Source organism: Erythrolamprus reginae, chromosome Z, assembly GCF_031021105.1.
Source record: "Erythrolamprus reginae isolate rEryReg1 chromosome Z, rEryReg1.hap1, whole genome shotgun sequence".
In the NCBI taxonomy this organism is placed as follows: domain Eukaryota; kingdom Metazoa; phylum Chordata; class Lepidosauria; order Squamata; family Dipsadidae; genus Erythrolamprus; species Erythrolamprus reginae.
This window is the reverse complement of record NC_091963.1, coordinates 84,374,776-84,390,825: the sequence shown is the minus strand read 5'-3', so window position 1 is coordinate 84,390,825 and position 16,050 is coordinate 84,374,776. Positions and strand designations below refer to the sequence as shown.

The window sequence follows — 16,050 nt, the reverse complement described above, 5'->3', positions numbered from 1 at the left end:
ATTCTCCTTGGTGTGGCAGCCCATTGGGCTTGAGGCTGCTGAGCTGCCGGCAGCAGAGCAGCTGTGGCTGAGGTGCTGGGGCTTATATATTATTTATTTTCTTAATTTAATTTAATTTAATTGACTTCTATGCCACCCAATCCCAATGGGACTCAGGGTGGCTTGCAACAGTGAGTAGTGCATATAATGTACAAGTCAAATAATTAGTAATAAGAACATTAAAATCCATAATAAACCATAATGAATTATCCAATTGAATCCACATATACAGTTGAAGTCAGACGTGATAAGATATTATGTTCATGGTCCCCAGGCCTGGCTGCAAAGACAGGTCCTCACAGTCTTTCGGAAGGATAGTTAGGAACAGTACAGACATTGGGAGGTAGTTGGTTCCATAACACCGGTGCAGCCACAGAGAATCCTCTTCTTCGCGGGCCTATCAACTTGCATTGTTTAGTCGACAGGATCTGGAGGAGGCCAACTCCCTGTGATCTGATTGGTCTCTGGGAGGTATATAGCAGGAGATGGTCTCATAAATAGACTGGTCCTAAGTTATGTAGAGCTTTATAGGTCATAACCAACACCTTGAATTATGACCGGAGACCAATTGGTAGCCAGTGCTGTGCGCAGAGTGTTGGTGTCAGATGGGTGTATCAAGGAGCACCCATGACAGCTCGTGTGGCTGCATTCTACCTCACTCTCGCTCTCAGTCTCCCCCAGCAGCCCTCCACACCCAGGGTACCCTGAGGGGCCTGGTTCATCCTCTTCAGAATCAGCCATGACCTGAGGTGGACCAGGATCACTCACAACAAGCATCAGCACATTAAATCAAAGCTTCACTGAATTTGCATGGAGTGGAGATGTATAATTAGGTATCATCAGTTCTGCTTTCAGATGATTTCACCTAGCGGCTTCATGTAAATGTTAAATATTAGAGGGTAGAGGACAGACCCCTGGGGCACCCCATAATGTAGGGACCTAGGAGTGGACCTCTGTTGCCCACTGACAGCGAATGATTAGAGAGGTATGAAAACCACCGTAGAACAGTGCCCCCATTCCCAATCGCTCAAGACATTGAAGGCCACTGAGAGATCAAGAAGCACCAGGATAGAGGAATAATCCTTATTCCGGGCTTGCCAGAGATCATCCATCAGCACGACCAAAACGGTTTCCATGCTGTGACCAGTCCTGAAACCAGACTGAAAAAGGTCAAGATAATCAGCTTCATCCAAGGACCGCTGGAGTTGGAGTGCTACCACCTTCTCTACAACCTTACCTAAGAAGGGTAGGTTGGAGACTATTTTAAAGTTTTTCAACTCGGCTGGATCCAGCGACAGTTTCTTGAGGAGGGGTCGCTCAACCCCTTCTTTCAGTGGTTGCAGAAAGGACCCTTCACTCAAAGAAGCATTAATCAACATCTGGATCCAGCCACATGCCACTGCTTGATGAAACCAGCCAATCAGACTGGCTAGTGGACAAAGGTCCAGTAAGCCGATGGAGGAATTCACAGCTCCCATGTCTACTTCATCAGGCAGTTACCAAGTCAAATGTATCCTGTACAACAGGACTAAGACCTTCCCCTGTCATCTCAGTCTGAATTGCTCAATTGGGGTCCAGGTCACTCTGAATCTGAATGATTTTATCTGCAAGGAACTAAACAAATTCTTCAGCTCTACCTGTCAGGGCTCTGCCATCTCTTCCTTATTTAGAAGGGAATGGGTCACCTTAAACAGGGCAGCCGGGCGGGAATTTGCAGATGTGGGAAAATATACATATTTTGCCACCTCTGTCGCCACAAGGTAAGTCTTAATAAAAGCTTTTACTTGTGTTATTAAATGTATAGGCTGCCCTTCTCACAGACTCAGGGTGGCTTACAATAAAAACATAATACAAAATTTACAAATTCCCCAATATATAATAGCAACACTAAAAGTTTATCCCAATAAAACAACCTACTGTAAACACTCATACATATTAATGGCCAGGGTGGAGGACAATTGCTTAACGACCCCAGGCCTGCTGCAACCATTAGAGGACGTGAAGCTACAGTGGAGAGCGTAGCTGCTTCGTTGTCCAAGTAGGTTGTCACTGGCAAGGGTTTCAAAGCCCCCATTTGGGCAGGGCCTTCTGCGCCTTGAGGTTGCGGAATGCCATCTAAGGAAATTGAATGCCTATTTGAATAGCACATCTTTGTGATCAAGCTCACCTGGTGCTATGTCCTCTTCCTCATTGTGGCTGGGTTCTCTGCTGTGGTATTCATGACTGTCCATTTCCAAGTTGACCCCAAAAGGCTTCGCCTAGTGTTCTTACTTCCTGATCTCTTCTACTTTGGAGTCTGGCTGCTGCTTCAGCTGAGGCTTCTCCCTTCTGCTTGCTGTTGACACTGTTGCACGGTTTCCACAGTAGAGGGTATCTCTGGGATGTCAATTTTGCAGATCCAGCGTAATGTCAGACCTGCCCCAAATCTAACACTAGAAAAGAATGACCTGAGACTCCATTTGGTTGAAGTCATAGGTACGTTTACTACAGTAGAATGATTGCAAGGCAAATAAGATGGGATCTGAAAAATTCCGGTGTAAAGCACCAGATTTTTTTCTTCCCTCCTGGTCCACCTCCCTTGAGCCTGTCACTAGTGTCCGATAGCAAGGTGTTTGAATGTTTTGAGACTCATTTTATGGTAGATTGTCTATCTATTCATCCTCAGGTTGCCCTTGAAGTCTGGAGAAAACTGATATAAGCACTTGATTATTCTCACCCCTGCCAATTTCTCCCTCTTTCCTGCCTCCTTTCTTCTAATCTCACCCTGGCTCTAACCATAGTCGTCCGTCCGTCTGTCCGTCGTCCCCCCCCCCCCCCAATGTCAGGATTCTGGCAGAAGCATGATCCAAAGTGCAGAAGCTGCAGACCAAACAATTGGGGTGACACAGATATCTTCCAGTATTTGAGTGGCTTCATTAAAAAAAAAAAGATGAATTTATTCTTCAGAGCATATGAGGTTGTACAAAGAACAATGGATAGAGGTTCTTTAAATAGACACTTTCAAGAAAAATTGGACATCCATTCATCAAAGATGATATAAAGAATTCTGCCTACAGATTAACGTTTTGTAGTTAACATTGGATTAGAAGATCTCCAAAAGTTCTTTGCAATCATATGATTCTATATACATAAATAAACTTCCACATCCGCCTCTAGTTCAGGGGTCTCCAATTGCCAGTCTATGGACCGGCACTGGGCCATAGCATGCCAGAAATTGGCTGCATAACCAAGTGAAGCAGCATAAGCGGGTTGCAGGCAGCATGTGCAACCATGCCTCTGCTGTCCCCGGTAAAACCTCTCTCCACGGAACTGGTCCCTAGTGTGCAAAAGTGGGGAGCCCTGCTCTAGTCATTTTAGGAGATTATCTTTTATGGAAACTAGGAGGGGAAAAATACTAAGGCAAGAACAATGATTTGAATATACACTGCACAAAAAATAAAAGGAATACTTAAACAACACAATATAACTCCAAGTAAATCAAACTTCTGTGAAATCAGACTGTCCACTTAGGAAGCAACATTGATTGACAATCAATTTCACATGCTGTTGTGACATTCAACTTTCAATTAGAATATTTCATTCATTCAGATCTAGGATGTGTTATTTGAATGTTCCCTTTATTTTTTTGAGCAGTATATATTTTTTCCATTTAGTTCTAATAATATATATATCCTCTGAAAGAAAAGAAATTGGGAGAATTTTGATGGCATCAAATGAATGGAGAGGTGTATTTAATTATCCTCACTTGTCTGAATAGCTGAATAGCAGCTGAAGTAGCTGAATAGTAGGTCAAACTAAGAAATTTTGTCCATCAGATTTGATAATTGGAGCTACGGTTGATATTTCTCTGAACCATCATAAACATTTACTATCTTGACGCACAGACTCCTGTAACAGAATCAAGATGTTTGAATGGGCCACTTAGGGCATTCAGTTCAAACTGCTACTCATTGTAGGAACCTAAATTAAAATATCAGAAAACATGGCTGTTTAGTTTCTTCTTAAACACATCCAATGTGTCTACCATATCTTTGGGCATTTATTTTGTAAAACTTCTTTAGGTAGAAAGTTTTTCTAATATTCTGTATTTCTTTTATATATATATATACATCCTGCATTTTGGAATGAGAAAGGACAAATTTCTTTGATATCCTTTCAAGTATTCAAATAGTGTTTTTATATCTCCCCTCTAAACACATACATCAATCATTTTTACTCAAGGTTGAACAAACATAACTCCTTCTATCGTCTTTCTTAAAATTTAATTTTTAGTGCTCTGAACCAGTAAGTCACAAAGTCGTCATGTATAAGAATATTTACTATTTGTATATTGTAATACTTTATTGCAATATACATTAACCAAGGATAAACAGTTAACGTTATTGATGCAGTTTCTATTTTTTATATACGTATTGGTAAGAAAAGAAATAAATGAGAAGTAAATGATTTTTATCTTTATCAGTAATTTCTTTTTACTTCAGGCAAAAGACCTAATAGGGAAATTCTTTGGCCATCAAGTTGAATTTATTGGAAAAAGAACAGCACCACTACCTGAAATATATTACATTGAAGGCACTCTGCAAATGGTGTGGATTAATCGCTGTTTTCCAGGTTATGGAATCAATTCTCTACTACATCCAGATTGCCCTAATTGTTGTGGTAGGTTGAAAGCATAACAATTTCCAAGATTATAAATACAGACTACAAATATATTTTTAGAGAAATTATCTAGTTAACTTTTTATTACAACTTTTTATTAATCCAAATATTACAATTTATATTGTTTGTGATAAATTTGGTTATTTCTTATGGTTTGGTTGCATAGTTCATGGTGAATATCTTGAAAATGGAATGTAGCTGCAAAAGAGTTGTTTAGACCAACTTGTTGGCATTTGTTCACTGTGACTTATAGAAATTGATTTGGTCTTAGTAGAAATTTAAATGAAAATATTGTGATTGCTATTATAATTAATATATTGGCTTGTACTTATCTTTTCTACAATAAATGATAATTCTAAAGAATTGGAGTTAAGAGTTCATAGGGCTGCCTTTTGTGAAAACAAAGTTTAAAAGACTACTTGTGCTTTCTTGAGTCTGTAATGAGTTCTGATTTCAATAAGTAGACATTCTGCAATCACTCTGTATTTGCAGATGTCTTCCTTGTACCAAACTTTAATCACTACTGAATTGAAAGGATTAAAAGCTTGATACTGTTGTATGAAAACTGTGTCTAGTGTTTTATCTGTGAATCAGAAAATATAAGGATATCTTAGATATGAATTGAATCCTTTTTGTGGTGAAAACTTTTTCTTCTTCATCAATACAAGCAATAAAATATTGAAGTTTTTCATGTCCAAATCACAATATTACAAAGCAGCGGATTAATATTGCTTGCCACTCTGCATATTATGCCCATAACCTATGGCAAATTCCAATGCCGTGAGATTAGATACTTGACACTATTCCACAGATTTTACCACACACAATTATGGTTTCAAAAGCATAGTTTTTTTAAAAAAAACCTATGCTTTTTTAAAAAGTTCCCTATTTAATTTATAGCCTTCCTTTTTAAAAAACAAATACAACAAAGTATACGGAAAGTGTATTTCACATTTAAATGTCTATTAACTCAGAATATTAAGGAAGAAATAACAACCAATCACATAAACATCTTACATGAATAAAATTAATTTATCCATACAATAAATTAAAATATTAAATAGTAACATTTAGTGCAATATATACAGAAGAAAAAATGGCTAAAAATAAAATTTCAGTTTGGCTGTGGACCAAACTTAAATTGTGAAAAAGGACAAAATGTTAATTTGGGGTCAACATATAGAATGGGGGGGATTTAGTGGCTGATAATCAGCATAATTCAAATATACTTAAGATGAAAAAATGGCTCTTTTGTTTTAGAAATCCCCAACTTTTTTGGCACCAAGGACTGGTTTCATGAAAGACAGTTTTACCATAGACCTGTATGTTTCCATATGAGAGAGAGAGAGAAAGAGAGGGAGTAAGGCAGGGAAGGAGACAAGTATATAATTTAGCAAAGAGGCAGAGACAGAAATTGTTAGATCCGCATACAGATAAAACCCAGCCTGGAGCAGTTATCAGTTCTTTATTATAGTTAAAAACAGGTAACAGACATCATCAGAAGAAAGAGCAACAGGCTGGTCTAACTGACTGCTTATATACATGTAACCCAGCCCCACCTAGCTCAACTAGCCAAGCAGCTTACAGTATTGTTCCACACCCCAATTATGGGTAGTTACAAACCCTGATTGTCCTCAGGACACAACAGAAATGATAAATGAAATAGTAGGTGGGCCATGCATGGAGGAAAATAAGTGTGGATTGTTACTTAAGGCCTGCCACCAGATGATTTTGCTCCAGTCCAGATGACAATCAGAGTAAAAAGAGAAGAACTTTCTTTTGCTGCAGGGAAAATCAGAATAAATTGGAATAGCTTTCATAGGAAGAGGCTTTTTTGTTCTGTTGTGGAAAAAAAATAGAAGACACAAAGAAATCTTTAATTTAAAATATTTTTCTCCAGACTAGAAAGCAAAAGGCAGCTTAAAGGCTTCAGGCAAGGTGGTTTGCAGTTTGCAACATTTTAATGAGATGATAATTGCTCTCAGATATCTCATTAAACCTAGTATTCCTTTCCCTGCTTTGGGGGTGTTGGGAGAGGGAAAAAAAGCAGCAAAAAGTGCCAGTTTATTATTCCATCTGAGGACTAAAACCTATTTGTGTTTCTTAGCTCAGCTAAGGTGGCAGTCCGTTCTGCCCCCTTGAATCAGATGACATAATAAACAACAAAATAGAGGAGGGCAGATATTCTGAGCATGACCACTGATCCCACAAATCCTCCAAAGACTCAATCTTTAACAAGTAAACTCTTTATTTTCTCTTCGACACTTCAAATACAAACAGAATATATTCTAGTAGCAAACAAGCAGCAGGACTGGAATTTCTCTATCGGCAGGGAGTTAATTGCTTTATGATGCAGTTAACAATTCATTCTGAATAACTGGGAGACAACAGCTATAAATCTCCTTAAGCAAACATTCTTACTGGCACAAAACAGAGCATTCTGCGAACTGCTTCTGACTCATCCGAACAGTCTCTCTTGATTTATCTTTCTTTTCAGAGAGCTAATGAAACATACACCATACTTTGTCAATCACTTGTCAGAACATAGCCTTCTTTTCTGGTTTCTACTGGAAGTGACATATCAATGCACAGAGCTACAAAACTGCAGATTAATACCTCTTACCTCCAACTTCTCTTCTTTTGCTTATTCTTCTATATTTTGTATCTACCCACTCGCTATGTGATAACTCATCACTATCTGACAGGAACCCACTTTCCATAGTAATTTCAGCCTCCTGAGGTCCTTCTAAATCATTGTCCACTTCGCTCCCATCTCCCCTACCATCTGATAACCTCCCTAACCCAGGATAAACTAAGGCACTGGGTTCTTTTTCTTCAGAATCAGGCATTTCCTGAAGCTGACAAGGATCACTCAAAACACCATCCCTCCCCTCCATGGCCTCTCCCCTGGAATGGATGGAGGGGATTTGGTTTAGAAGGAAAATGAACATGAAAGTCAAAAATCAAGTCAGGGGCTTCAAAATCTTTGTTTGTCCATTCAGAAGCAATTGTCAGGGCCGCCCTCTGAACATTCCACCAAGTACTGGAAATGATCATCGAGCCAACAAGAGTCCTTGATGCCAGTAATGTTCAACTGGGGCAGGGGAACTCGGAGTCTGTGCGCTGGGTGTGGAGCAGCAAGAACAATAGGGTCTGGAGCAGGAGGATGAAGCAGAGTATCAGAACTAACTGGAACAAGCAGGGAATGATGAAAAATGGGATGTACATGCATACAGCTGGGCAAGGTTAGACAATAAGTCACAGGATTGATGACCATTTCGACAGTGAGAGGTCCTAAGAAAAATTGGTCAAGTTTGCGGCTGGGTTTTTCTGAGGAGAGGTATTTTGTGGGAAGCCAAACTCGATCATTTACAGTCAATAGTATGGTGTCTGCGAGAATGGTCGGCAAATCTTTTGTTGTCTTCTTTGGCTTTGTTTAAAGAATGCCATACTAGGTCATGAACAGAGTATAGCTCGGTCAAGAAATCTCTGGCGACTGGAACTGAAGAGTCTGAGAGCATGAGCAGAAAAAAATCTAGGGTGGTACTCATAATTAGCAAAGAATGGTGTGGTCTGTGTGGAAGTGTGTTGAGAATTGTTAAAAGCAAACTTGGCTAAGGGAAGGTATTGCCCAATATTTCTGTCAGTCATGGACCAAACAACGCAGATATTGCTCTAAGATGCCAATAACCTTTTCTGTGCCCCCGTCAGTTTGGGGGTGATGGATAGAAGGCAAGGAAACTTGGATCTGGAGCGTGGCCATGACTTCTTTCCAAAACTTGGCAGTGAATTGAGGCCCTCAGTCAGATACTATGATGTCAGGTAGACTGTGTTGCTGGAAGATGTGCTGGATGAATAGTTGAGCAGTGACTTTAGCTGTAAGTATTCTGCAGCAAAGAATAAAATGCACCATCTTGGTTAGCATGTCCCCCACCACGAACACAGCTATGAATCTGGCGGAGACAGGTAAACAGGTCAGGAAATCCATGGAAATGACCCCCCAAGGTCTCTCAGGTGTTGGCAAAGGCTGTAATAATCCGGGGGGGGGGGCATTGTGGCTGGCTTGGGTTGGCAACAATGGGTACAAGAATTAACATAGGAGTGGACATCATGGTGAACTCTAGGTCACCAAAAAGTTTGGGATACTAGTTGTAGTGTCTTGAAAAATGGCCAGCTGCATGGTTATTATGGCACTGGTTTAGGACAAGGGCTCGAGGTGGCCTCCCCGGAACATATAACAGGTCTCGGTAATGTAGCAGGTCCTCAGAAAATGTCCATGGTGAATCAGGATCAAGGTCTTGTTATCTTGGATCTACGAAGTCATGTTGGTATTGTGCTTCCCAAATCCATTCTCAAAGATCTACCATATCTAATACAGCTGCAATCAATGTGAGAGGTAGGATGGTATGAAGCGCCAACAGTTCTTGAGCTTGAGTGTACTCAGGTTTGCCTTAAGTAACAATCCACACTTATTTTCCTCCGTGCATGGTCCACCTACTATTTTTTGTTATTCCACTTGGAGATGTAGATGATTTTGAAATTGAATCTGACGAAGAAAAAAGACCACCAGATCTGTCTGATTTAATTTCCTGGCGGTTTGGAGAAATTCCAAGTTTTTGTGGTCAGTTCTACTTGGTGACGTGTTCTTTCCGGGTGGTATCTCCAGGCCTCAAATGCTGTCTTGATAACCAAGAGTTCTTTTTCCCAAATGGTGTAGTGGCACTCGGATGCGTTTAGTTTTCTGGAATAGTAAGCAAACAGGAACAAGGGACCGCCATCGTGGCATGTTTGAAGAAATATGGTCCCCACTCTGACATCTGGCGTGTCAGCTTCCACGACAAAGGACAACAAGGGTCTGGGTACTGGAGGATGGGTTCCTGCATGCAAGCTTGTTTCAAGGTCAGGAACGTTTGTTGCTCTGCATCACCCCATTGAAATTTAACTCCCTCGTGGAGTTTGCCATGTTTGCAATGCCTCGAATTTTCCGGTGTCCATGGTGATGCTTTGGGGAGAAATAACATGTCCTATGAATTCAATGGAGGTCCAAAAAAATTGACATTTCTCTGGTTTGGCATAAAGGTGGTGCTCTCTTAGGGGTTGCAGGACTTGTCATAGGTGTTCCAGGTGAGTTTCTCTGGAAGGGGAGTAAATCAAAATGTCATTGAGGTAAACCACTGTAAATTGGTCCAATAAATCTCGGAAGATGTCATTCATGAAGTGTTGGAACACAGCCAGAGCATTGGTAAGTCCAAAGAGCATGACGGTATAATCAAAACAGCCATATCAAGTCCCAAATGTGGTCTTCCATTTGTCCCCTCCCCGGATGCGGATCAGGTTGTAAGCACCTCATAAATCAATCATAAATCAATGGATGCTCCATGAATTCAGAGATCAAAGGCAAAGGGTAACGGTTACGCATTGTAATGGCATTTAGTTTCTGATAGTTGCAGCAGAGGCGTAGATCTCTGGTTTTCTTTTTTACAAATAGCACTGGGACAGACAAAAGTGAGGAAGAGGGTCGAATGAATTCAAAGGGGCTGGTGAGAAACTAATGGCCTGCGCACCTAATGGCACGCAAATCATATAACTGTAAACCAAAAATAGTAACAATACATTCAGGGTTAGTATGCTTGAGACTGTGATTCTATTTTATTTCAAAATTACTGGCTTAGTTCAATTAATTTTAATTACAGAGGTTGTTGATTTTCTTGGTAAGTACTTGTTTTTCAATAAATTGTTAAGATATCTGAATATTTGTGGAGGGTGGGCCTACGATATGAATGAGTTGAATGGAAATAGTATAAATAATACATTTGGCCCACCTGATGCTGGAGAGGCAGGAGGGGAGGGGGCACCGATCTCTAGGGTGGCAGAGGGTCAGAATATCCCGGTGTTGCTGGGCAGAGGCAGATATGGCGGGAGCCACAGAGTTATCCGTTCCAGGGGAATGAGGAATCAATGCTTAATAACAATACCTTGTTCTGGCTCCCTGAGCTCAACCCTGAGCACTGGTGATGAGTGTAATTCTGGCCCTGGGCTCAGGTTGCTGCTGCTTAATGCCAGGTTGGTGGTAAATAAAGCTCTCCTCATCCGGGATTTGATCCTGGATGAACGAGGCCGACCTGGCACGCTCGGGAGGCAGGGGAGGAAGGGGCATTGATCTCTGGGGTGGCAGAGGGCCGGAATATCCCTGTGTTGCTGGGGAGAGGCAGATATGGCGGGGGTCACAGAGTTAGCCGTTCCAGGGGAACGAGAGACCGTTGCTTAATAACGGTCCCTTGTTCCAACTCTGTGAGCCCAATCTTGGGTACTGGTGATGAGTGTAACTCTGGCCCTGGACTCAGGTTGCTGCTGCTCAATGCCAGGTCGGTGGTAAATAAAGCTCTCCTCATCCGGGATTTGATCCTGGATGAGGAGGCCGACCTGGCATGTATCACTGAAACCTGGCTGGGCCCAGAGGGAGGTGTTCCTCTCTCTGAAATTTGCCCAGCTGGGTTTCAGATATGGTATCAACCTCGACCCCAGGGAAGGGGGGGAGGAGTGGCTATTATAGCCAGGGAGAGTCTTTGCCTACGTGGACTCATTGCTCCGGAAATGCGGGTTGCGAGTCACTCTTGATGAGGTTGGACTTAGGGGTTCAGGTGGGCTTATTTCTCACGTACCTGCCTCCCAGCTGCGTGTCAAAAGCCCTGCCTGTGCTACTCGAGGAGGTAGCCGGGTTGGCGGTGGAGTTCCCCAGACTTATTGTCTTGGGGGACTTCAACCTGCCGTCACTCGGCGAAACCTCGGGGTTGGCACAGGAGTTCATGGCCACCATGACAGCCATGGACCTGACTCAAGTAGTACGGGGTCCGACTCATGAGGGGGGGCACGCACCTGACATGGTATTCCTTTCCGAGCAATTGAGCAATGGTCTGAGACTAAGGGGCTTAGAAGCAGTGCCTTTGTCATGGTCAGACCATTTTCTACTACGGCTTGACTTCCTGGCTCCAATCCTTCCCCGCAGGGAGGCGGAACCAATGAAGATGTTCCGCCCCAGACGCCTAATGGATCCAGAGGGTTTCCAGACGGCGCTTGGGGTTATTCCAGAGGCACTCATCCACAGTTCGGCGGAGTCTCTTGCGGAGGCCTGGAATACGGCTGCTGCGGAGGCTCTCGACCGGATTGCGCCTTTGCGACCTCTCCGTGGCGCTAGACCCCGTAGAGCCCCATGGTTCAACGAGGAGCTCCGGGAGTTGAAACGCCAAAAGAGACGTCTAGAGAAGCGATGGAGGAAGAGTAGGTCTGAATCTGATCGAACACTTGTAAGAGCTTTTATTAAGACTTACAAAGTGGCGCTCAAGGCGGCAAGATGCGCGTACCATGCCGCCTTGATTGCATCAGCGGAATCCCGCCCGGCCGCTCTGTTTAGGGTGACCCGCTCCCTTCTTAACCAGGGGGGAGTTGGGGAGCCCTTGCAGAGTAGTGCCGAGGAGTTTAACACGTTTTTCGCTGATAAAGTCGCTCAGATCCGGGCCGACCTCGACTCCAATTCGACTGACAACGAGTCAGTCGAGGTGACTGGGGCACGTACTTGTCCACCTGTCTGGGAAGAGTTTGATCTGGTGACACCTGATGAAGTGGACAAGGCCATTGGAGCTGTGAGTTCCGCCACCTGTTTACTGGATCCGTGTCCCTCCTGGTTGGTCTCGGCCAGCAGGGAGGTGACACGGAGCTGGGCCCAGGAGATTACCAACGCTTCCTTGGGGAGGGGAGTTTTTCCATCACTCTATAAAGAAGCGCTTGTGCGCCCCCTCCTCAAGAAGCCTTCCCTGGACCCAGCAGTACTTAACAACTATCGTCCAGTCTCCAACCTTCCCTTCATGGGGAAGGTTGTCGAGAAGGTGGTGGCACTCCAGCTCCAGCCGTCCTTGGAAGAAGCCGATTATCTAGGTCCCCAGCAGTCGGGCTTCAGGCCCGGTTACAGCACGGAAACCGCTTTGGTCGCGTTGATGGATGATCTCTGGCGGGCCCGGGACAGGGGTTTATCCTCTGTCCTGGTGCTCCTCGATCTCTCAGCGGCTTTCGATACCATCGACCATGGTATCCTTCTGCACCGGTTGGAGGGGTTGGGGGTGGGAGGCACTGTGCTTCAGTGGTTCTCCTCCTACCTCTCTGGCCGGTCGCAGTCGGTGTTAGTGGGGGGTCAGAGGTCGACTCCGAGATCTCTCCCTTGTGGAGTACCCCAGGGGTCGGTCCTCTCCCCCTTGCTATTTAACATCTACATGAAACCGCTGGGTGAGATCATCCAAGGACATGGGGTGAGGTATCATCAATATGCCGATGATACCCAGCTTTACATCTCCACCCCATGCCCAGTCAACGAAGCGGTGGAAGTGATGTGCCGGTGCCTGGAGGCTGTTGGGGCCTGGATGGGTGTCAACAGACTCAAGCTCAACCCGGATAAGACGGAGTGGCTGTGGGTTTTGCCTCCCAAGGACAATCCCATCTGTCCGTCCATTACCCTGGGGGGGGAATCATTGACCCCCTCAGAGAGGGTCCGCAACTTGGGCGTCCTCCTCGATCCACAGCTCACATTAGAGAACCACCTTTCAGCTGTGGTGAGGGGGGCGTTTGCCCAGGTTCGCCTGGTGCACCAGTTGCGGCCCTATCTGGACCGGGACTCATTACTCACAGTCACTCATGCCCTCATCACCTCGAGGTTCGACTACTGTAATGCTCTCTACATGGGGCTACCTTTGAAAAGTGTTCGGAAACTTCAGATCGTGCAGAATGCAGCTGCGAGAGCAGTCATGGGCTTACCCAGGTATGCCCATGTTTCACCATCATTCCGCAGTCTGCATTGGCTGCCGATCAGTTTCCGGTCACAATTCAAAGTGTTGGTTATGACCTTTAAAGCCCTTCATGGCACTGGACCAGAATATCTCCGAGACCGCCTTCTGCCGCACGAATCCCAGCGACCGATTCGGTCCCACAGAGTGGGCCTCCTCCGGTTCCCGTCAACTAAACAATGCCGGTTGGCGGGCCCCAGGGGGAGAGCCTTCTCTGTGGCGGCACCGGCCCTCTGGAACCAACTCCCCCCGGAGATCAGAACTGCCCCTACTCTTCCTGCCTTCCGTAAACTCCTCAAAACCCACCTTTGCCGTCAGGCATGGGGAAACTAAACATCTCCCCCTGGGCACATTGAAGTTATATATGGTATGCCTGTGTGTGTATGTTAGTTTTGGGGATTTTCTTAAACTTATAATATTTTAATTAATTGGATTGTATTGGATTGTTTTTCACTTGTTGTGAGCCGCCCCGAGTCTTCGGAGAGGGGCGGCATACAAATCCAAATAATAAATAAATAAATAAATAAAATAAATAAATGTGTAACTGAAACCTGGCTGGGCCTGGAGGGAGGAGTTCCTCTCTCTGAAATTTGCCCAGCCGGGTTTCAGATATGGCATCAACCTCGACCCCAGGGAAGGGGGGGAGGAGTGGCTATTATAGCCAGGGAGAATCTTTGCCTACGTAGACTCGTTGCTCCAGAGATTGCGGTTTGCGAGACCCTCTTGGTGAAGTTGGACTTAGGGGTTCAGGTGGGCTTGTTTCTCATGTAAATGCCTCCCAGCTGCGTGTCAAAAGCCCTGCCTGTGTTACTCGAGGAGGTAGCCGGGTTGGCGGTGGGGTTCCCCAGACTTATTGTCTTGGGGGACTTTAACCTGCCGTCACTTGGCAAAACCTCTGGACTGGCACAGGAGTTCATGGCCACCATGACAGCCGTGGACTTGACTCAAGTAATACAGGGTCCAACTCATGAGGGGGTACACGCTCCCGACATGGTATTCCTCTCTGAGTAATTGAGTAATGGTCTGAGACTAAGGGGCTTAGATGCGTTGCCTTTGTCATAGTCAGATCATTTTCTACTACGGCTTGACTTCCTGGCTCCAATCCTTCCCTGCAGGGAGGCGGAACCGATTAACTTGTTCCACCCCAGACGCCTGATGGACCCAGAGGGCTTTCAGAAGGTGCTTTGGGTTATTCCAGATGCACTCGTCCACAGTTCGGCAGAGTCTCTTGCTGAGGCCTGGAACAAGGCTGCAGCGGAGGCTCTTGACCAGATTGCACCATTGCGACCTCTCCGCGGCACTAGACCCTGTAGAGCTCCATGGTTCAACGAGGAGCTCCGGGAGTTGAAACCCCAGAAAAGACGGCGAGAGAAGCGATGGAGAAAGAGTAAGTCTGAATCCGATCGAACACTTGTAAGAGCTTTTATTAAGATTTACAAAGTGGCGCTCAAGGCGGCAAGATGCGCGTATCATGCTGCATTGATTGCATCAGCAGAATCCCGCCCGGCCGCTCTGTTTAGGGTGACTCACTCCCTTCTTTTTTTTTTTAATAAACTTTATTAATTTTCAATAAAAAAAGACATACAAACTTACAAACATTTAAACACATATTAGGGGTTACAATTACCCCTCTTTTCTTGAAGTCAATTTTTAATACAGAAAAAAGGATAAAATCTTAAATCTTTAAATCAAACTAATATTCTAATTGAAAAGAAGAACTTTGTTTACATATTCTGATAAACATAAAGTTAAATTGATAAAATAGAGAAGCCAACAACACTAAAAACAACAAAAAATATCAATAACATTTAATTATATTCATACCGTTTTCGTTACCTTATTTTCAACTTTATTCTTATCTAACCATGTATAAACTTTATCCCAAATAATATAAAAATCAGATTCTTCTTGATCATTCAGCCTTCTCGTCATCATATCCATCTCTGCACAATCCAGAATTTTTTTAACTACATCCTCTTTTTTGGGGATATCTTCCCCTTTCCAATTTTGTGCGTAAACTATCCTAGCGGCTGTTAAAATATGTACAACCAGAAAAATAAATATCTTTTTTATATTTCTGTTTAGCTATGCCTAGGAGATAAAATTCAGGGGATTTTTCTATTTCATATAATGTAATCTCTTTTATCATTTTTTCTATCATTCTCCAATATGTCCGGACTTTATTACATGTCCACCATTGATGATAATAAGAACCTATTTCACTTTTACATTTCCAACAATTTGGGGAGGTATTTGGATACATCTTAGCAATTCTATTCAGTGGGAGATGCCATCAGTAAAACATCTTAATTTGGTTTTCTTTTAAAGAAACTGAGTTTGTCATCTTCCATTTTGTTATCCAAACTTTCTCCCAAGTCTCTAGATCGAACTCTTTGCCGAAATTTTTACACCAAGTAATCATGTTGTCTTTGAGAGTTAAATCTATATTTTTATGTTCTATCATATATTTGTATGCTTTCCCAATTAATTTCTTTGAATTTGTAATCAATAAACTACAGTA

General features: G+C 43.5%; 1 protein-coding gene across 6 annotated transcripts in view; it reads left to right on the top strand.

Moving 5' to 3' along the window:
- The window catches only part of ZPBP (zona pellucida binding protein), a 174,077-nt gene that overhangs the window by 121,836 nt on the left and 36,191 nt on the right, over positions 1-16,050 (top strand). For 5 of the 6 annotated variants that reach the window (XM_070727175.1, XM_070727173.1, XM_070727176.1 and 2 more), the window contains one exon: positions 4,521-4,698. The exons of the other annotated variant lie outside the window; for it this stretch is intronic. In XM_070727175.1, the coding sequence (XP_070583276.1) occupies positions 4,521-4,698 (178 nt within the window). The remainder of the gene's footprint in view (positions 1-4,520; positions 4,699-16,050) is intronic. 6 annotated transcript variants of the gene reach the window in all.